At 37.6% G+C, this 24,161-nt stretch overlaps 1 protein-coding gene across 4 annotated transcripts in view; it reads left to right on the top strand.

Moving 5' to 3' along the window:
* Positions 1-24,161, top strand: part of LOC136858235 (synaptic vesicle glycoprotein 2A) — a 263,056-nt gene that overhangs the window by 129,436 nt on the left and 109,459 nt on the right. For 3 of the 4 annotated variants that reach the window (XM_067137635.2, XM_067137634.2, XM_068225463.1), the window contains exons 7-9: positions 1,745-1,926; positions 6,654-6,837; positions 6,913-7,027. In XM_067137635.2, coding sequence (XP_066993736.2) covers positions 1,745-1,926; positions 6,654-6,837; positions 6,913-7,027 — 481 coding nt within the window. Of the gene's footprint in view, positions 1-1,744; positions 1,927-6,653; positions 6,838-6,912; positions 7,051-24,161 lie in introns of all 4 variants that reach the window. The other variant, XM_067137636.1, reaches the window with a different exon arrangement.

Genomic DNA, 24,161 nt, shown 5'->3' on the forward strand with positions numbered 1-24,161 from the left:
AAAATCTAGTCAGTGGATACATTTAAAAAATGTTAATTTTCATGTTGTTTTGTTCCATCTCGTACCATTAGGGGCCAATGACCTAGCTGTTAGGCCCCTTTAAATAACAAACATCATCATCATCAACTTTTGTATCCTATTGTGAATGTCTTTAACATAGGTAAATTTTCAATATTTCGTTAGTATTAGACACCACGTCTAACTGGACATTATCCTTGTAACCAAAATATTCACATACTGTTGATTTTAATTCTGTACTCCTGCCTTCTGTAAATCCTCACATATATACTCCCCTTGTTCAAGATATAGCAGATATTTTAGGTTCAGAGGTCAAATTGACTATCGATTTTGACGTATCGAAGGCTTTTAATTGGGTAGATCATGGGAAATTACTGACAAAAAAGAGTGCAATTGGACTTGACAAAAGAGTGGTTGAATGAGTGGCTACATTTCAAGAAAATAGAACTGAGAGAATTAGAGTAGGTCAGGCAATTTCTGATCCTGTAATCTTAAAGTGTTCCTCAAGGCATTATTATCAGACCTTTGTGTTTTCTTTATAGTATACATAAGATTTCTTGCAGATGATGTCATACTGAATATATTAATAAATAAGTTACAGTATTTTGAGTGGCTGGAAGAAAATCTCAACTGAGATGTATCATGGTAAATGTGGTGAAAAGTCAGGTTTAAAGTTTCACCAAGAGAAAAAGTCCTCTCAGTTTTAATTACTGCATTGTTTTGTTTGTTCAACCCTTGTCCCGTTTCTCTACAGGGTCGGGTATTTTAATTACTGCATTCATGGGAGTGAAAGTACCTAATGGAGATCTCTATAGGTACCTAGGTGTTAATAAGGAAAGATCTTAGTTGGGGTATTCACATGAATGGGTGGTAAATATAGATTATATAGATTTAATGAGGGTACTTAGGGGTTTTAGTAAGGATGTAATAAACGAGAGGTCATACATTTCACTGGTAAGACCACAATTAGAGTATGGTTCCAGTGTATGGGACCCTCATCAGGATTTCTTGATTCAATACTGGAAAAAATCCAAAGAAAAGTGGCATGATTTGTTCTGGGTGATTTCTGACAAAAGATAATTTTTACAGAAATGTTGCAAACTTTAGGCTGAGAAAGTTTGGGGAAAAGAGACAAGCTGCGTGACTATCCAGTATGTTCCTAGCTGTCAGTGGAGAGATGGCATGGAATGACATTATTAGATGAATAAGGTTTATTTGTGGTTTTAAAAGTAGGAAAAAACACAATATGAAGATAAAGTTGGAATTCAAGAAAAAAAATTGGGACAAATATTTGTTTATAGGAAGAGGAGATAAGAATTGGAATCATTTACCACGGGAGATTTTCTCTAAATTTGCAACTTCTTGGAAATTATTTATGGAAAGATGAGGTAAATAATTGATAGGAATCTGCCCTAAATGCAAATCAGTTGTGATTGATTGATGACCATACTCTAATTGGAGTTTTACCATTGACTTATATTTCCTGTCCTTTACTGTTGGGTCTTTCAATGGTGCATTTACCAGTGCTGTTGTGAAATTGTCTGATTGAATTTTAAAAGTGAACCTACATAGTAATACTACATGGTAATGTTTAATAAAAATAATATAACAATTTACATTCAGATTAGAAGTAAATCTGTTTATGAATAAAAATTCACAGAGACAAAAGGAACAATGGATAATATTTGTATTAATTCCTGACCCAGTGTTCAAACTGCCCGTACAGGTGAAGGAGCTGGTGGATGAGCTAAGCCTTAGTACTGCTGGTCCAACCTCGGTAGGTGCATCCAACAAGGGTGTGAGAATAGCAGTAATGGCAGGATGGGAACAGATGAGGCCATTGTTTGGCCTAAAACATCTACCAACATTAACGCTTGTTATAACTCTCCAATTAGGAGCATTGCTAGGGTAAGTAATCTTCTTCTTCTTTACAAAATGTTTTGTGATCACACTTACAGAAGGGAAAAAAAAAAAGTATTTTTGCTACATGCAAAATGTTGTGACAATGCAGTAATTCAGCAATGTTCTGTAATATTAGTTACCACATAGCTATGGAAGGTTGTTTGGTTTTTATCTAACCAATTCCATATTGCTACTGCCACCAGATAAGTGACTGTTGGATCTGTGGGTCCACTGTTATGAGCAGTGTTTTGTGGGCCCTTATATGAAGGTTATTTTTTAAGTAAGGACCCTTTAGCAATAAAATAAAATCTACTGAATATTTTTGGGCAATTTATTTTTAAATCTGATTCTACACACACAGCTACTTTTCCTCATTTGTTACATCGTGAAAGAAGTTTTTGTAAATGCTCATCATAGACGTCTGTTGCCTATCATGAGAGCCATGTCTGAACTGTTGTTTCCACTTCCTCATCAGCATGGAAATATTTGCTGGTGAAGAACCTTTTCAAATGAAGGAAGGGATGGTAGTCACTAACCCCAAGGCCAGGGCTATGGAGGGGTGTTCAAATTGCTGCTAGCCAAACAATTCATTGTGAGCTCATTCGAGCTGTGGAGTGAGGTCTTGCATTGTCATGAAGCAATAACACTCCAGCAGACAGAAGGCCACAGCTTTTATTAGGAATTGTGTGGTGATGTTTCGCCAAGGATGAATAACATATAACTACTGTTCATTAATTGTTGTCCCTGGCAGCATGAAGTCCACAAGCAGAAGACCACATCTATCCCAGAACATGATGCCATAATCTGGAGAGTTGAGAAAGTCTGCTTGAATGTCACTTTTGTCAGATATGATGTATGTTACCGTTCCATTGATTGCTGCTTGGGTTCACTGATCATATGTGACACCAATGTCTTGTCCCTAGTGACAATAATGCATCACCTTCCTCAAGGTACTGGTTCAAAAATGTCAAAGCACTGGCACATCTCCTTGTTTTATGTTCCGTGGTCAGCATGCTTGGAACCCACCAATTGCACAACTTCCTGTAGCTCAACTTTTCTAAATAGATTTTGTAGGGAACTAACGTAGAAATGTGTGGAAAGTGAAACACGTTGTGAATCATATGTTGCACAAACTGTGGTGTCACCTCCCACACAATATCATCGCTGATCAGAGATGACCGACCAGAGCATGTCATCATGAAAATTCTCCCAACCTTCTTTAAATAACTTTACTCACTTATGGACTGCTCTATCACTCATAGTGTTGGGAGCGTACACTACACAGATCTGGCGACTTGTGAGTTTTAAGAATTTATTTTATATTTTTTTTTGTGAAGGTTGTCCCTTCTTCACTCTGCCCTAGTACCTTGTATAGCCTTCTCTGGCATTATTCAGGTTTCTGACATGCTGAAAAATCACAGATCATCCTGTCAATGCAGTTCGTGTTTATTGAATTAGCTGGCCAATTCATATGGTTGATACCTGTCTCTCTCATGAAGCTCCTCTCTTATGTAAGTACCTTGATCAGGATGAGCATTATCAGTAAAGAAAATGAATTCAGTACCATATTCATCCCTAAAGGAATGTACAAATGGTCGAAGAATTTCATCAGTATACTGCTTGGCAGTTAACATCCTTTGAATTGGTATTAAAGGTGTGTGACGGCCATGCATAATACCAGTCCAAATTATTACATGTCAGGCTCCATGGCTAAATGGTTAGCATGCTGGCCTTTGGTCCAGTGGGTCCCGGGCACGATTCCTGGCAGGGTCAGGGATTTTAACCTTAATTGGTTAATTCTGATGGTTCGAGGGCTGGGTGTGTGTGTTGTCTTCAGCATTAGAAATCATCCTAGGTAGGGCCCAACGAGCTAGAAAGAGGACTATAGAGTGGCTAACATGGCTGCTACAGTGCTCTGGGTGGTGCCAAGGCGAAATAGCGACTCCATAGTTTAAGCGCCATTCATATAATTTCTCCGCATACGGTGCGATACTTCTAATAGATTAGATCGAAGAAAATATGCTCTCTACGTGTGTGGCATGCAATTGCATAAATTGTAGAGAAAACACGAAGAATAAATATCATATTTTAGATAAGATTCTTTTTTTTACTAAAGTACACAGTTTTGGACGATTAGCAGAATTACGTTGCCTGTGTAGCACAATCCAGCACGTGTACATTAGGCCTACTTTCATTTTCTTGTATTTGGTATTTGAAGGTGCTCAGATAGGTTACCTTTGTGTCAGTAGATTTACCGGCCCGTAAGGGAACTCCACCGGGGCAAATCTCCGGCACTTCAGCTTCTCCGAAAACCGTACTAAGTAGTCGGTAGGACGAAAAACCAATACCATTATTTATTATTACATTGTATCCTACAGAGCACATTTCCCCAGCATTTTGAAAATAAATATAAAGTGAACAACGATGTTACAAGACGCCTGCTGTCCAATGCCACACCTACAATATTTAGAATTTCCTAGTCACCTCATCCCCTTTGCCAACGATACGGAGTAATATGAGGACTTTCAGTCCTACATCACCACTACTACAGAGCGAGTTGGCTACGTGGTTCGCGGTATATAGCTCTTAGCTTGCATTCGGGATATAGTGAGTTCTAATCCCACTGCCGACAGCACTGATAGCTGGTTTTCCGTGGTTCCCATTTTCACATCAGGCAAATACGGGGGCTGCTGTGCCTTAATGCCACTGACACTTCCTTCGCAGTCCTAGCCTTTTCCTATCCCATCGTAGCTATAAGGCGTGTCTGAGTGGGTGCTACATAAGGCAAATAAAAAATCGGCGTTACCATAATCTTCTTCCAAAGATAATCGAAGTGAATTATTCAGGAAAGTTAATTTATGTGATTTAAGATCATTATCACAAGAAGAACTGTTCTCTTTTTAGCAATTATTTCAAATTGTTTATCCTACAAATTCTTGTTCTTATTTTATTGTTATTATTATTATTATTATTATTATTATTATTATTATTATTATTATTATTATTATTATTAAGGGATACTTTATTACACCATTGTTCACTTCAAACCTTGTACCCCACGGCTCTAGAATACTTATTTTTCGTAAATTATTATTAGTTTTACGCCCTACTAACTACTTTTTCGGATAAGCCGAAGTGCCGGAATGTTGTCCCGCAGGAGTTCTGAGAGATTTGAGCACCTAAATACTATCGTACTGAGCCAGGATCTAACCTGCCAAGTTGTTTAGTGTCCGGCTTCTTGGCTGAATGATCAGCATGCTGGCCTTTGGTTCAGAGGGCACCAGATTCGACCGGGTTGAGCATTTTAACCGGGTAGTCGACAGTTAATTCCTCTGGATCCGGGACTGGATAACCTTCTTCATCTACACACAACAGAACATTCTACAAACCACTACAGAAGCACGCAATAGTAAATACATCACTCCACCTAGGGTTGGCGTCGTCAGGAAGGGCATCCGGTCGTAAAATTAGGCTAAATCCATACAAAATGCCAATTCCAGGTAAGTGGAAAGATATCAGGATTTATTATTATTATTATTATTATTATTATTATTATTATTATTATTATTATTATTATTATTATTATTATTATTATTATTATTATTATTATTATTAAAGTTATATGAATTATTTCTCGATGTTGTTATATTGCTTTGCTCAAGGTTTTCTGTTCTATATTTTCATTCCCTGTAAGTGGGTCTAAATTTTTGGCAATGTCTTGTGATTTGTTTTGTAATTCGGACTAGTGGAAATGCGCTAATTTTCTTTCTTTATACAATATGTAAGTACGTAGCCTGTATCTTGTATTTTTTAATGTCCTTTTAAACAGACATTGCGCATCTTTGAGTGCTTCCCTAATAAAGAAAACTGTGAAACGGTATTTATTCCCGCAGCCTCTGTACTTGCTTCATCACAAGCCCACTCAATTTGGTCGCTTACAATATGGCGGACGTGGCTTTCAAGTCGATTCAAATATGGCGGTCCAATAGCCACTCTATAGTCCTCTTTCTAGCTCATTGGTAGGGCCCCTTTGTCATAGACGTGCAGGTTGCATATACAGCATCAAATTGAAAGACCTGCACCAGGCCTCTCCGGAGGCCACACACCATTATTAAAATATTACATCATCACCTACAAATGTACCTCTTTAACATGCAGATACTTTCTGCTGCATCCTTTATGTCTAAACACCCTTCATCATTGTGTATCTGGCCTAAGTGATATCAGTATTTCATCTGCAAACATGACATTACACCATTCATCCAACCTCCAATTAAGATGCTGGATGGCCCATCTAGTGATGAGGAAAGTATGCATTTGGCAAAACCCGAATACTCCTATTAATTTCAACAGGGCATTTAAAATTATTTTTTTTACAATTTGTTTTACATCGCACCGACACAGATAGGTCTTATGGCGATGATGGGATAGGAAAGGCCTAGGAATGGGAAGGAAGTGGCTGTGGCCTTAATTAAGGTACAGCCCCAGCATTTGCCTGGTGTGAAAAAGGGAAACCATGGACAACCATCTTCAGGGCTGCTGACAGTGGGGTTCAAACTCACTATCTCCCGGATGCAAGCTCACAGCTGCGTGCTCCTAACCGCATGGCCATCTTGCCCAGTCACAGGGACACCAAATATCAGTTAAGCAATACAAGGTTGCCAGCCATAACATTTTTTTTTTAAGACAGCCTCAAATATGACTGATGAGATTGAGTATTTTCTTATTTTCAGGATAAATACACTAAGGTTGTGGGTGCCTCAGATATTTTCAATCATTCAAGAGTTTTCCAACAGTCCAGGTGCTGAAGTTATAGAGAGCACTTCCTTTTGTAGCATAATGAACTTCAACAAATCTATTCTGGCTCAGAATATTTCAAAAGTTGAAAATATTTCACTGACTGAGGAATGTACTGTGGTAAGTTTTATATATATATTTTCATTGTCTCAACAGTATTTAATATTGTTTTAAACATAATCAATGGTCACACAGTATGTTGCAGATCCCTGGATCTACATCAATTCAATGATTATTGGAAGTACCTGTGGAGTATGCATCATAGTTGCCAGCTTTCTCATTAATGCTGTTGGAAAACGAATGCTAATGAGTAAGGAACTGTTAATATTCCAGGTGAAACCAGCTGCCCCTTATAATTTTAGAATATATATAATCCATTAATATGTGTTAGTTGTGATGGTTGATATTCCTCTACTTGCCTCCCATATTGTAACAACTCACTGCAAGCATATCCTGTGAAGTACACTGGACTCTGTTAACCTTTTACACCATGAGAATAACTCATGATATTAGTTTCATCTTCTGTATTGATATTTCTACAGTTCTCAATTATAAAATGTTTGATATTTCCATCTAATCAATACTATTTGTAGTAATAATTATATACATATTTACATTTTTTTTAAAATTACAGGATTAGTTTTGATCTGAAATAGATCATCTTCAGCTAGTATATCACAATCCAAATAACTGAAATAGCATACACTATGATTAAAATCTTACTCTTCTCGATTTAAAAATGTACATACTGGTTTGTTGTTACAAATCCAAGTCATGATAAAATGGGTACGTTATAGCTGTTTGTATCATTCAAACACTTGCAAAATATACCAATGCTTAGTTCTAATTGCAAATCAGTGTCTTATTTCTAATAACTAAAATAAGATTCACTATAATTAAAATGTCATTCTTCTTGAAATCTCAAGAACTGGTTTGTTGTTACATTTCAAAGTCATGGTAATATGGGTTAATGAAGCTGTTTGTTGTGCCAGTCAAACTTTTTTTTTTCGATTTGCTTTATGTCGCACCGACACAGAGAGGTCTTTTAGCGACGATGGGCTAGGAAAGGCTTAGGAATGGGAAGGAAGCGGACGTGGCCTTAATTAAGGTACAGCCCCAGCATTTGCATGGTGTGAAAATGAGAAAGCACAGAAAACCATCTTCAGAGCTGCCGACAGTGGAGTTTGAACCCACTATCTCTTGGATGCAAGCTCACAGCTGCGTGATCCTAACCGCATGGCCAACTCACCCGGCCAAACATTTGTAGAGTACAACTTTTCTTAACTGTGGTTGTGAGTTGGTGTACGACAGCCCACTGCTAGTAACTGTTACTTATTGGGTATTTCCAACTAGGAGGGAACATCTTATATTCCATTGGTTGGTATCCTATGGCTTCTATAGTTGTGAACTATACAAAAGAAATTTTGTTTGTTGTGTGAAGTATGGTAGATGTATGATGTCTGAAAAAGAAAAGGAAAAATAGTGTTGAAGATTGCCTTCTCTGTTGTAAACATGATGAAAAATTTTAGTTTTGTGACTTAGTCCCTCACGTCATCGGGGGCTTGCTTCCTGCAGCTTGGTCTCTAGTACACTGTGTACTATGCCTCACTTGTGGCAAGCTATTGCTTAGAGTGTGTGGAGGGTGGGTAGAGGGAAAGGGGGAGGAGAACGGAGTGGGTGTGATCTAAGGGGACAGGAACACATGTTTTTGGTGTTGATTAACGATTTTATTGGAATAAAAGATTTTAATTAGGAGAATGATGGCATTATATAAGACATTTGTTTTTTTGGTTATTTCACTAAGTTTGGTTTATTGGTCTAGCTGCATAAAATATTCTTCTGTGATATTGAGTAGGGTTACTTTTGATATGATTTTTAGGATCTTCATGTCTTGCTCGATATTAGAAAAGTTGTGTTTGAAATCTACAATATGTGGTCCTGTGGCTGAAAAAATGGTTGTGTTTAATTGTATTTATGTGTTTGATATAGCTGGTATTGAAGTTTCTACCTGTTTACAATAGAGAAGGCATTCTCCAACACTATTCATTTTTCCCTTTCAGACATCATACATCTACGTCCGACTCATTGGCTGAACGGTCAGCGTACTGGCCTTCGGTTCAGAGGGTCCTGGGTTCAATTCCCGGCCGGGTCGGGGATTTTAACCTTAATTGGTTAATTCCAATGGCACGGGGGCTGGGTGTATGTGTTGTCTTCATCATCATTTCATCCTCATTACGACGTGCAGGTCGCCTACGGGAGTCAAATAGAAAGACCTGCACCAGGCGAGCCAAACCCGTCCCGGGATATCCCGGCACTAAAAGCCATACGACATTTCATTTCATCATACATCTACCATACAGTACTTCACGCAATAAACAAAATTGCTTTTCTACAGTTCACACCTATATAAGCCATAGGATACTGACCAATGGAACATAAGATGTTCCCTCCTAGTTGGAAATACCCAGTAAGCAACAGTTACTAGCAGTGGGTCCTCATACAGCAATTCACAACCACAGTTAAGAAAAGTTGTACTCTACAAATGTTTGACTGGCACAAACAGCTTCAATAACCTGTATTACCATGACTTTGAAATGTAACAACACACCAGTTCTCAGGATTTCAAGAAGAATGACATTTTAATTACAGTGAATCTTATTTTAGTTATTAGTAATAAGACAGATCCTCCGTGGCTCAGGCGGCAGCGCGCCGGACTCTCACTGTTGGATACCATGGTTCAAATCCCGGTCAGTCAGTGTGAGATTTGTGTTGGACAAAGCGGAGGCGGGACAAGTTTTTCTCTGGATACTCCGCTTTTCCCTGTCATCTTTTATTCCAGCAACACTCTCCATAAACATTTCATATCATATCTCAGTCATTTATCATTGCTTCAGATGGGGGCTTCATTCATTCCATTCCTGACCCAGTCGAATGGCTGGAAACAGGCTATGAAAGGTAGTAATAAGACACCAATTTACAATTAGAATTAAGCATTAGTGTATTTCACAAGTGTTTAAATGATACAAACAGCTTTAACATACCCATTTCACCATGATTTGGATTTGTAACAACAAACCAATGTGTATATTTTTAAAACGAGAAGAGTAATATTTTAATCATAGTGTATGCTATTTTAGTTATTAGGATTGTGATATACAAGCTGAAGATGATCTGTCTCAGATCAAAACCAGTCCTGTAATTTAAAAAAGAAATGTTAATATAGTGGACACAGCTTATTATGATCACTCTGGGACACAGGTAATTTGATAACATTAACCGATTGATAACAGTAGACGAAAAATAAAAATGTATAGGTAGCCTACTGTATTTATTCATAACCTACATGTACTACAATGAAACACTGATTCATAACCTACATGTACTACAATGAAACACTCATTCATAACCTACATGCACTACAATGAAACACTGATTCATAACCTACATGCACTACAATGAAACACTGATTCATAACCTACATGCACTACAATGAAACAGATACCAGTACACAGCACTGCAATAGAGTTAACTGTTTTCAGCTATGTAAAATAGTCTCTAATTGTTGTTTGCTTCTGGTTGTCTCTCAAAAGTCCATTAATGAATCTTTCATATTCATAACTTTTTGGAAGTCCACTGACTCACGCTGAAACACCTCATTGCAAGATATCTAGCACTCGTCGCATTTCAGCATTCATTGGTGTTCGGGAAGTTTCTGCAACATCGTCATCATCAGCATCGCTATCTTCTGCTCCATGTTCTTCACCTCCCATATCTAATTCTGTGGAAGTAACTACCTCACATATGTCATCTTCTGTCTGTTTCACATCAGCAATGATGCCCTCATCAGTGTTCATCCATTCCTGATATTCATCTTCCGTTAAACCTGTCGGACAAAGTTCAACATTCCCCTCTACTTCTGGTATCTCTCGTAAAATTCCCCATGCCGCAAACAGTTCCTTATTGTTTGTGCTGAGACATTATCTCATGACATGGCTAGAAGATGCAGGGCATCAAGAAAGCTGGTTGTTTTGGAAAGGGCATTGGCACTAGTTTTATGTGAGTCCTCTATGATTTCTAAGATTCTTGTGCGCATTTCATGGCAATAATACGCTTTCATGGTGCAAATGATTCCTTGACTGAATGATTGAATTAATTAAGTCGTATTCACCGGTAAGAAAATCACATTGGTGTTCTTGAACTCACAATTTACAATATGTGCTGAACAGTTGTCAACCAGCAAAACTATTTTACGGTCCAGCGTATTATCCCACTTCAGTAGCCATTCTTTGAAAATCAGGGCAGTCATCCATGCCTTAGAGTTGGGATGATAGTCCACTGGACTCTTATTGATGCCTTTAAAGCAGTGTGGAATCTTACTTTTCCCAATCACTAACAGTCTTTTATTTTCACCAGACATACTCGTACAACATAAAACTGTTGTTCATTCCTTAGAGGTTTTACGGCCTTTAACACTTTCATTTTTGAACAAGTAACTGTGTTCAGGCAAGGTGCGATAATACAGTTCAGTCTCATCAGCATCACACACACACTTGGGAGGGAATTCAGAAGCAATTTTAGGTCATTCCTCTTCTATCCACCTCTCAGCATTGACAGAATCAGCGTCCTTCTGCTCACAATGTGTTTGTTCGAACACTGTACATTCTCGTTTCTTCCAACAGTGAAACCATCCTTCCGTTGCCACAAAATTATTTTTTCCCAAGATTTTTGCTAGTTCTTTGGCCTTTGCCACATCAGAGGACCGTCAACACCAGCATCTTTCTCACGAATATTTGAGAACCAAAGTTTTCAACTTGACTATCTTTTTCACCACTATTTTGCTTAGAGTTGAAATGTTTGTTTTCTTTTGCGGCTGAAGAATATTGTCTCGATTTTTCAATAGCTTGCACAGAAGAGGTTGCAAAATTCATAACTCCACAGCAGCATTGTGTTGACTCATTGTAGGCAATTTTTCATAACGTTCTATAACTGGAAGTTTCTCTTTAATGGTTAAGTATTTATGTTTGCTTTTCACACTAGCCATCACTGCACTACTATGCTAAGAACTTCACAGTGTGAAAGCTTTAGTAAGACTCGAGTGAGTGGTCCTTGGCTGAACTACCATAAGGGAAGAAACAAAAGAGAAAGTGTATGCGGGAGATTTTACCACCTGCGCTGACCGGTTTTCTACCATACACCTACTACAAAAGATGAGACGTGAAAGTGGCCTTGAAGAAAGGTGCAATGTAAAAACGGGTTTTTAAAGGTTGGGAGATTTTATTTGTATGTACTCTACTTACATACTTGAGAACAAAACCCTTGAAAACAAATGTGATAACATAAACCGAATTCATGATCACAATAAACGGAAGATTTTCAATGTTCCAGTATTTGTCCATACGGGACTTCATGAAAGTGATTATATAATACAGTTGATAACATTTTCCATGATTACAATAAACGGCGTTCACTGTATGTATAATTACTACTACAAATAGTATTGATTAGGTGGAAACATCAAACCTTTTATAATCGAGAACCATGAGAATAAGACCATTCCAAAAATAAGACATTCTTTTAAATAGTTGGTATACATTAATATAATAGATGATGGAGCTCAAGGCCATGCCAAATGATTAGGTATAGTTATATGTATTACTAGCATAAATATGTACCCATTTTTTGCACAGGAATTGGTAATCGATTTCACGGTTCCTTAATGAATTTATGCAAAGTTATATGCCTGTATTCAAATGTTGAATACAGCATGTTAAACTGATATTCTTCTACAAAAGCACAAGGCAGTAATGTGAAGTACGATAAAGCTGAATAAAGTGGAGACAGAATGGTGTAGATCACAGATTTTACTCAACAATAGAGTTCCTGGTCTGAAGTTGTGCATAATTCTCCCTATTTCTCATCTGAAACCGGCAGTGGCACTGTGGCTGATGACTCATGAAAACAGTCGTTGACGATAACCTCCCTTATTATCTGTTTTTAAGCCATTCAACCCAACTTGAAATGACATGACAGCCTGTAAAACAGTCCATTAATGATAACTTCCTTGTTATCCTCCTATCGAAAAGGTGCACATGAGAAAAAACTTTTTAGAAATTGATTTCCATTAAGGCTGGTAGTTTTCCATTAAGGTTGGTCATGTATATTTTGTGGGAGGGTAAAGTCACTGTTTTGACTTCCTATAAATCCCCAAACCAGTCTGGGACTTATAAATAATATTGACCCTAATACCTACCCAAGGACAGATATAAAGTTTGGTAGACATACGTAGAGTAGTTTCACAGTTATAAGAACTCAACAGATGGACGAACAGACAAATTGACAAAAAGGCTAAAACAAGTCTGCTCAAAGTTAGACTGAAAAATTGTCCGTTCAATCATCAATCAATCAATACTGATCTGCATTTAGGGCAGTCGCCCAGGTGGCAGATTCCCTATCTGTTGCTTTCCTAGCCTTTTCCAAAATGATTTCAAAGAAATTGGGAATGATATCTCCCTTCTATATACTCATTTCGAAATGATGCACATGAGAAAAATGTTTTAGAAATTGATTTCCTTTAAGGCAGGTAGATTTCCATTAAGTTTAGTTGTGTATATTTTGTGGGAGTGCAAAATCAAGGTTTCGGTTTCATATAAGCCCCCAGTCACTTCAGGGATTTAGAAACAATATTGGACCTAAAACCTACCCTACCGAGTTCGATAGCTGCAGTCGCTTAGGTGCAGCCAGTATCCAGTATTCGGGAGATAGTGGGTTTGAACTTCACTGTCGGCAGCCCTGAAGATGGGGCTGTACCTTAATTAAGGCCATGGTCACTTTTTTCCCACTCCTAGCTCTTTCCTGTCCCATCATTGCCATAAGAACTAAGACATAAAGCAACTTGCAAAAAAAAAAAAAAAAACCACCTACCCAAGGACAGGTGGATTCTAAATATGAAGTTTGATAGAAATATATCCATTAATTTTCAAGTTATGTCCGCCTCTGTGGTGTAGTGGTTAGCGTGATTAGCTGCTACCCCTGGAGGTCCGGGTTCGATTCCCGGCTCTGCCACGAAATTTGAAAAGTGGTACGAGGGCTGGAACGGGGTACACTCAGCCTTGTGAGGTCAACTGAGTAGAGGTGGGTTCGATTCCCACCTCAACAATCCTGGAAGTGGTTTTCTGTGGTTTCCCACTTCTCCTCCAGGCAAATGCTGGGATGGTACCTTACTTAAGGCCACGACCGCTTCCTTCCCTCTTCCTTGTCTGTCCCATCCAATCTTCCCATCCCTCCACAAGGCCTCTGTTCAGCATAGCAGGTGAAGTCGCCTGGGCGAGGTACTGGTCATTCTCCCCAGTTATATCCTCCGACCCAAAATCTGAAACTCCAGGACACTGCCCTTGAGGCGGTAGAGGTGGGATCCCTCGCTCAGTCCGAGGGAAAAACCGACCCTGGAGGGTAAACAGATTAAGAAGAAGAATTTTCAAGTTATAAGAACTCAGACAGACACCAAAGCTAAAAAATATGCAGATGGGCATTATTACACCTGAAATGGATAACAGAATGAAAATTTTGCTAAAATAGTCAATGTACAGAGTCACGCTTGTTACGATTTTATTTATAGAAATCAATGCTTAAAACTTATACAGAGACATGATACAATTATGAAACAGCAAAACAGAGGAGAATTGCACTCTAGATATCATTAATACAAGCCTATTGCACATGTATTCTATAGCTTAGGGGGATAAATATCATAATGCTAGTCAGACTGTAGTAGGCTCAGTGGTTCAAGTCCCACATTGGGTAACTATTTTTACTCGTACATGGAGCTTCAGTTTTCAAACACAGGCCATTTCTTGCTGCATTCAAATTGTAAAATACTGGTATACTGTATTACTTAAGTACTACTGTATCACTTATTATTAGGTGAAGGAAACCTCTTCATAGATCAACGTACTTGCTTGGCTATCTACAGTCTACTAGTAACTTGGTTAACGACATCATGGGAATAAACACGTCATTGTTATGCTCGCTGCTTCATTATTAACACCGTGGTTATGTCCTGTTTGTTATAAGCCCTGAGGACAAATAAACAGAAACTGGAACCATTGCTTTGTCCTTGACTGAGATTTTCTTCAGCATTCATTATTTATGGTTTGCATAATTCTGAGACAGATACGCTGTATTTTGGCAGTCTATAAACAATAGGTGGCATAAAGCTACATTATAAGGGGCAGCTGATATATTACCCTACTTAATTAATCAGTTCTAGAGAATTTGCAGTGTGTTAGGGTTTTGAGTAGAGATGGGCCAATACCAGTTTTGGTCAATACCGGTACTCGATATCAATATGTTTTTTGTCTTTATACTCGATACTCCGATACTTTTATTCTTGAAATAGTAAAATACAAATTTCTAAATTTATATATTTATTAAATAGGCATTTTCACATGTCAGGAAGTATGGAGGTACATGAGGTACACAGGAGTACCTGAGAAGTATGTCCACATTATCCAGTACATGCATACAAAAGCTAAAGCATGGGTGAGAACCAGTGTAGGTGTGACCGAGATGATTGCAGTGTGAGTTGGCCTTCATTAAGGATTTGCAGTGAGTCAGTATCTATTCGATCTTGTCTTGGACGTTCTCACTACAGACTTGAGATAACCAGCTCCTTGGTGCATGTAGTTTGTAGATGATATCATGCTCTGCAGTATCAGCAGGGAACAGCTTCAGGGCAAACTAGAATGTTGGTGAAAATCCCTGGAAGACAGAGGACTTAAAATTCATCAAGATAAATCAGACTACCTGTGCTTGGGACAAAATGGTACCGAGACTATTATCTTGAATGAAGTGAAGTGAACTGTTTCAAGTATCTAGGATCCATGATAGCCAGTGGTCTCAGTATCAAAAATTGGATGTTGCAGAAATGAAAGTGCTGAATTAGATGTTTGCTGTCTCCAGACTAGGCTGAATTAAGAATAGCTACATAAGGAGCAGTATTAAAGTGATCGAGATAACCAAGAAAATTCAAGAAAGGCAACTGCTCTGGTATAGTCAAATGATGCATAGGAAAGAAGACTATGTGGGCAAGACAATACTTGCCCTGGAGGTGGATGGCAAAACAAAGAGAGGAGGACCAAGAAGAAGATGGAGGGACTCCATGAGTGAGAAGATCTGAGGGAAAAGCATCTAACAGACAAAGACATTTGGGATAGAAGAAAATGGAAAAGACTTGCCAAAAACATTGACCCCACATGAGACAAAGAAGAAGAAGAAGAAGAATGAAAAGAAGAATAAGAATAAGAATAAGACATTCTTATGTTAACACTTAAGTATCTGTAGAGTTGTAAATGAAATGAAACTATGTTATATTATGTAATTCCAGCTAGCAGTTAGTTATACATTTTTTCACAAACCAAATGTTAAAGTAGTATTAGACACTATTAAAATAAAGATCGAACGAATGATAAAACAGTAACTTAATAGTGTCAAAAGTTTTAATTAAAAAATACAAGCATCACTCTGTCAGGGTCAAGCCTACTTGTTTTTCTGTCACATATGAGTTCTGCTGTGCTAAACAATCTCTCAGAAAATACTGTTGCTGGTGTTATACATAAATATTTCACAGGAAGATAGCCAGTCAAATGTAATTTTGCAGAAAGATAGCCAGTCACTTTTCAATAGTAATTTGTTTATTATTTTGGTGTATGAGACTCATTATTTTCATTACAATTGGCTTTACATCGCACTCACACAGATAGATCTTATGGTGGCAATAGGGCAGGAAAAGGCAAGGAAGTGTCCATGGCCTTAATTAAGGCACAGCCTGATGTGAAAATGGGAAACCATGGGAAACCATCTTCAGAGCTACCAACAACGGGGTCCGAACACACTATCTCCCGAATGCAAGCTTACAGCTGTGTGCCCCTAACTGCATGACCAACTTGGTGTATAAGACTCGCTCTTGCAAGATTTTTGGTCAGGTGACTACAAAATCATCAACACCAAATAAAACAGGGGAAATGTAGAAGTTTGTTTAACCCTTCAAAGGTGGTGGTAATTTGTGGCTGTAGGCAGCAAAAAAAAAACAAACTGAAAAATAAAATATGCATGCAACATTTTGGAAAATTTACTAAAACCATGAGAATAATCCTAAATAAACCACATACCTTGTTGAAGAGTGTAAATCCAACTTTGAAGCAATTTAAAGACAAAAACTATCACCACTTCATTTCTATACTGGAAGAATGACATAAGGGAGACTGTATGATACGATCTGACAGTGGGTAATTTGAAATATACCTTAGTCCACTGTTATGAAATATATATGTACAAAAAGCTTCTTTCAATGATGTTTTGATTTAATTTCATGTCTTTGTTCATCAGAAAGTAGAAAAATTAGTCAAACATAGTCACAACAGTTGAACCCATGCTCTACATAAATAACATCCTGAATTTTTGAGTGTCGGGGGGATTCCTCAAAACTCTTGTTTAGTGTGGTATACCTTTAAGCACTTATCTGTATGCAGATAGGTCGCTGAAGTGCAAGTTCCACAGAAATACATAGTGCACCTTGTTGACCTTGAACCCTACACGCAACACAAGCGAGAGACTTAACACTGTTTTGGTCCACGAAATGTGGCATTCCATTTAGTCTCTCATTAAAGGGACCACCTGAAGTATGCTTTGTGCTTGTAGGAATTGACTTGCAAGACCTTATCCTTTACTAGAGTTTACTAGGGACTCTACTAAACACTTTCTGAACTTCTTATGACCACCTTTGTGTTGCACCATAGATTACAGCAAAAATGAATTCATTATACATATACCTTCCATATATATATATATACTATACGTACTTCGAGTAGCCAAATAAAAATCTTTCTGTACCGCTTATGTGATCATCACATGAATTGGTAGGCTGCAATATAGTGACCAGTTCTATCAACCCCACCCATGCTTTTAGTCTACATAAGGCTTGGAGACAGGTGGCTGGTTAGAATATTTTTAAGGCAACTTCTGTGACTGCAATTTTTACATCCTTGTGACAGGTATTCAGCATGGTCATAACATACTTATCTTTACATGGAAGGGCCAGTATTACATTTTTTTGCACATTTTTTTGGCAGATGATTATATCCCCACTTTTTATTTTCTTTACATTGACGTATTTGGCTTATCTGGCAAATATAAGTATCAAAAAGGTTGAAGATTTTTATTGTTATAAGCCTTTGTAAATAAGATTTGATACGGAAAATGAAGCTGATTTCTTGCAAACATACCACTTAGTTGAGCAGCTCGTCATCTTTCTCCCAGTTCTTCCCAGCCCAAACTTTGCAACATTTTTGTAACACTACGCTTTTGTTGGAAATCACTGAGAACAAATCGAGCTGATTTTCTTCGGATTTTTTCCAGTTCTTGAATCAGTAATCCTGGTGAGGGTCCCATACATTGGAACCACACTCTAATTGGGGTCTTACCAGAGACTTATAGCCCTCTCCTTTACATCATTACTACAACCCCTGAACACCCTCATAACCATGTGCAGAGATCTGTATCCTTTACTTACAATCCCATTTATGTGATTACCCCAATGAAGATCTTTCCTTAAATTAACACCCAGATACTTACAATGATGCCCAAAGGGAACTTTCACCCCATCAACGGAGGATTATTCCCGTTTATCATCATACCATTGCCTACTATTCATCTCACAACATTATCAAGGTCATTTTGCAGTTGCTCACAATCTTGTAACTTATTTATTACTCTATACAGAACAACATCATCTGCAAAGAGCCTTACCTCTGATTCCATTCCTTTACTCATATAATTTATATATGTATATGTATAAGAAAACATAAAGGTCCAATAATATTGCCTTGAGGAATTCCCCTCTTAATTAATTAGAGGGTCAGATAAAGCTTCGCCTACTCTAATTCTCTGAGATCTATTTTCTAGAAATATAGCAACCCATTCAGTCACTCTTTTGTCTAGTCCAATTACACTTATTTTTGCCAGTATTCTCCCATGATCCACACAATCAAATGCTTTAGACAAGTCAATCGCGATACAGTCCATTTGACCTCCTGAATCCAAGATATCTGCTATATCTTGCTGGAATCCTACAAGCTGAGCTTCAGTGGGATAACCTTTCCTAAAACCGAACTGCCTTCTATCGAACCAGTCATTAATTTCACAAACATGTCTAATATAATCTGAAAGAATGTCTTCCCAAAGCTTACATGCAACGCATGTCAAACTGACTGGCCTGTAATTTTCATCTTCATGTCTATCACCCTTTCCTTTATACACAGGGGCTACTATAGCAACTCTCCATTCATTTGGTATACCTCCTTCAACCAAACAGTAATCAAATAAGTTCTTCAGATATGGTACTATATTCCAACCCATTGTCTGTAGGATATCCCAGGAAATCTTATTAATTCCAGCTGCTTTTCTAGTTTTCAAATTTGTACCTTATTGTAAATATCATTGTTATCATATGTAAATTTGAATACTTTTTTAGCATTAGTCACCTTCTCTATCAGGACATTATCCCTGTAACCAATAATCTTTACATACTACTGACTGAATACTTCTGCCGTTTCAAGATCCTCACATATGCACTCTCCTTGTGCATTAATTATTCCTGGAATGCCCTTCTTGGAGCCTGTTTCTGCCTTAAAGTACCTATACATACCCTTCCATTTTTCACTAAAATTTTTATGACTACCAATCATGCTTGCCATCATGTAATCCTTAGCTGCCTTCTTTGTTAGATTCAATTTTCTAGTAAGTTCCTTCAATTTCTTCTTACTTCCACAGCCATTTCTAACTCTATTTCTTTCCAATCTGCACCTCCTTCTTAGTCTCTTTATTTCTCTATTAGGCAATAATAAGGTGGGTCTTAACCATTCCTTACCACCTTTAAAGGTACAAACCTGTTTTTACATTCCTCAACAATTTCTTTAAACCCATCGCAGAGTCTGTTTACATTCTTATTTACCGTTTTCCACCGATCATAATTACTTTTTAAAAACTGCCTCATGCCTGCTTTATCAGCCATATGGTACTGACTAATAGTCCTACTTTTAAAAACTTCCATTCTATCACATTTATTTTTAACTATGACAAAAACAGCTTTGTGATCACTAATACCATCTATTACTTCGGTTTCTCTATAGAGATCATCTGGTTTTATCAGCACCACGTCTAGGATATTTTCCCCTCTAGTTGGTTCCATCACTTTCTGAGTCAGCTGTCCTTCCCATATTAGCTTATTTACCATTTGTTGGTCATGCTTCCTGTCATTCATATTTCCTTCCCAATTGAAATTTGGTAAATTCAGATCTTCTGCTACAATCACATTCCTTTCCATGTTGTTTCCCACATAGCTGATTATCTTATCAAGTAATTCTGAATCCATGTAAGCGCTACTCTTTCCCAGTCTGTACACTCCAAAGACATCAAGTTGCCTATTATCTTTAGAAATGAGCCTTACACCTAGAATTTCATGTTTCTCATCTTTAACTTTTTAGTAGCTTACAAATTCCTCTTGCACCGTAATGAATACTCCCCCTCCCACCATTCCCATCCTATCTCTACGATACACACTCCAGTTCCGTGAGAAAATTTCTGCATCCATTATATCATTTCTCAGCCATGATTCAACTCCTATTACAATATCTGGTAAATATATATCTATTAAAATACTGAATTCTATTCCTTTCTTTACAATACTTCTACAGTTCAACACGAACATTTTTATATCATCCCCACTTGACTTCCAGATCTCTATACCCTTATCACTGCTCCCTAGACAACCCCGTTTCCCTGAATGTACCTCCCTATTACCCTTCCAAACAAATTTCCTAACTTATACGTACCACTGCGGTTTAAGTGAAGGCCATCTGAGCGCAGATCCCTATCTCCTACCCACCCATTAGGATCTAGAAATTTCACTCCCAGTTTCCCACATACCCACTCCATAGACTCATTGTCTTTCTACCTTTCTTCTCATTCTCTTGTCTAGTATTTTTGCTGCCTGAGATATGAGTGTGATTCCTTGATAATTATCAAGCATCTTTTTTTTTTTTTTTGTCCCTGTTCTTAAACGTAGGTATTATTGCTCATTTACTCCAGTCTGCATGCATCTCTTTGTCCCTGTTTTAAATATAAGTATTATAGCTCATTTACTCCAGTCATTTGGTACCAATTTTTCTTTCCAAATACTGTAGATATAAATAGCCTATGTAGCCATTGTAGACCAACAGGTCCTGCTACTTTTATCATTTCCGCACACATGACATTCAGGGCTGATGACCTTTGATGTTAGGCCCCTTTAAACAACAATCATCATCATCATCATCATCATCATCATCATCATCATCACATTACATTCAATCCTGCTGCGTTTTCCTCACTTTTATTTATTTGACAGCAGTTTTCACTTCTTCCACTGGGATTTCAGTCTCGAATTCTGTCTCTTCATATTCAACTTCTATTAAGTATCATTTCATCTACACTGCCTTCTCACATTCTCACATTATCAAAGTAATCCTTCCATTTTTTCCTTATCTCCTGTGGTTGTGTATTATCTCTTCTTCTTTCTCTTTTGCCTTCTTTGTGTAGACTGTTTCTTTTCTCTTCCTTCTTCTTCTTCCTGAAATGTTTCTGTAGGTCGTTTAGCTATACGCATCCTGTTCCAAATCTTGTGTAAATCCTTCCCAGCTTTTCTTCACTCACTACTGTCTTGCACATTCTTTTTATTCCCCGATAGTTTCTTCAGTTTTATCCCTATTCCATAATTTCCATGCTTTCTTATTTTCACTGCTTCATTTACCCTCTCACTCCCCCATGTCATCTCTTCATCTTTCAGTCTTTCAGCTATTCTCCCATATGCACTCTCTACGCAGCTTACAAATGCCATCTTGAACATGTCCCATTCCACTTCCATACTGTACACCTCAGTTCTGGGTATTGCTGTTTCAATTAATTTTGGAATTTTTCTTTTACTTCCATATGTTTTGATTTCCATAGTTTTGTTTTCCACTCATTTCCTTAATTTTCACTATTTTTTTCTTCTTTCATATTTGTTACCACTATTCTTCTACTTCTGCCAAGGCTGTTACATCTAAAAACTGTCTACAATTTGTTCTTTCCACCAAGAAGTAATCAAGTACTGTCTTTGTCCTTCTGTTTCTCCATCTATATCTTGTAATCTTTCTACTATTCTTTTTTCCTGAACCACATATTGCCCACACTTAACCCGTTCCTCACACAAAAATCCTCCATCTTCTCTCCGTCTTCATTCCTGTTTCCACACCCAAAAGTTCCAACGACCCAATGACTTCATCTATCCTTTTTTGTTGCATCCCACCATTATATAAAGCCTCCCTTGACAGTCATTTCTACATCATTTATTTCTCTTTCCAATGTCTCCAGGAATTTGTCCATATCATCATCATCTTTGCATCCAGTCTGGGGTGCATACACTTGGTTGAAATGCTTTACTACTTTCTCTGTCCTTAACTGTATCTTGGTTATTGTATCACTTATGCATTCCACTTTATCTACATGCTCATTTAAAGATCTTGTTGGTTATTACCCCTCTCCATTCTTTGCCTTCTGTCCTCCACTTCAGTAGAGAGTATATCACTTCATCAATTTCTTCTTTCTTTTCCCTCTCCACTTACCCTCACTCAGTCCCATCTAGCTATATTCACCTTCTCCATAAAATCAATCACCTCTTCTGACTTTCCAGTCAGTGACACGAGGTTGAATATTGCCACCATCATGAAGTTCTATTCTGGTTGGTCATTTGTCACAATTTTCCCAGCATAAGAACTGCGTGTTGTTTTTGGGGAATGACCTAGATTTTTTTGAGGTTGATATAAATGACTGGAAGCCTTAGAACTTTGTCTTCATAGAAGAATGCATAGTGTCTCGTGGATTGACCACGCCAGCAATGAAGAAGTACTACAGAGAGCAAAATGCAAAAAAAGAACTGGGAACCACCATCAAATGCAGAAAAATTGCATACCTAGGTCATGATTTGCGTGGTGAAAAATATGCAGTTTACAACTAATTTTGAAAAGCAAAATTGAAGGGCGCTGAGCAGTAGGCAGAAGGAGAACAACATGTCTTAAGAATATTAAAGACTGGACAGACATAAAAAGTATGGAAGAACTGTACTGTGTTGCTGAAGACAGAAAAGCACTTCCACATTGATCGCCAACGTCCGGTAGACTGGGCAGGGCACATAGAAGAAGAAGAAGAAGAAGAAGAAGAAGAAGAAGAAGAAGAAGAAGAAGAAGAAGAAGAAGAAGAAGAAGAAGAAGAAGAAGAATATAAAAGTGCTATTTTCATTTCAGTTTGTTATTAGGATGAGGTTGCCATTCCCAAAGGTATTTTAGAACTACTACATCCTTACTACAATTCCTAAATACCCTCATATCAGGAGATAAGTAACCTTTATTTCCAATCCTGTTTATGTTATTACACCAATGAAGATCTTTCCTTATATTAACACCTAAATAATTAATTACAGTGATCCCTGTGAGGTACTTTTATTTTGTCAACAAAGTAATTAAAAACAAGAGAAGTTTTCCTCTGGGTGAAACTCACAGTTTAACATCATATCTGGGCACCTCCCCTAAATACAGAAGAGTGGTGATAGATACCATCATCTGCTTTATTCTATCAACAAGGTAATTAAAAACAAGAGAAGTTTTCCTCTGGGTGAAACTCACAACCTGACTTTTCACTCTGTTTAACATCATATCTGGGCACCTCCCCTAAATACAGAACAGTGGTGATTGATACCATCATCTGCTATCCATCTCACAACTTCATCGAGGTATTTTATGTAAAGAGTCACAAATGTCATGAATTTGGCCATTATAAAGGAGATAGTCATACACAATTGTATGCAAAATTTGGAATGGGTGATGGTGAACATCAACTTAAGGAAGGTGATTCTTTTGTCTGTGGGCTGATGACCTTCGATGTTAGGCCCCTTTAAACAAGCATCAAGCATCTTTTGTCTGTTCTGCATCTATGTGCAGTTTACAGAAAATTGATAAGCATATGTGGATTATGACTGCTAATCAGGAATACTTTCTATCTACAAAGCATTTATTATCCCTAAATCTATACAAATAACTGATGGAAGACAAATTGAAGCAGCACAGCATGCTGATGATGATGATGTTGCTTGTTGTTTTAAGGGGCCTAACATCGAAGGTCATCAGACCCCAGTACAGCATGGAAATTGATGCAAGTGTAATAAGCTGATATAACTGGAAAACAATATTCTTTAACCCATGAGTAGATAATACAAGTATCAAGCTCAAATTATTATTATTATTATTATTATTATTATTATTATTATTATTATTATTATTATTATTACTTGTGAGGTATGGCTATGAAGTGTTGACATC

The sequence above is a fragment of the Anabrus simplex genome, chromosome 1 (assembly GCF_040414725.1).
Source record: "Anabrus simplex isolate iqAnaSimp1 chromosome 1, ASM4041472v1, whole genome shotgun sequence".
NCBI classification, from domain to species: Eukaryota; Metazoa; Arthropoda; class Insecta; order Orthoptera; family Tettigoniidae; genus Anabrus; species Anabrus simplex.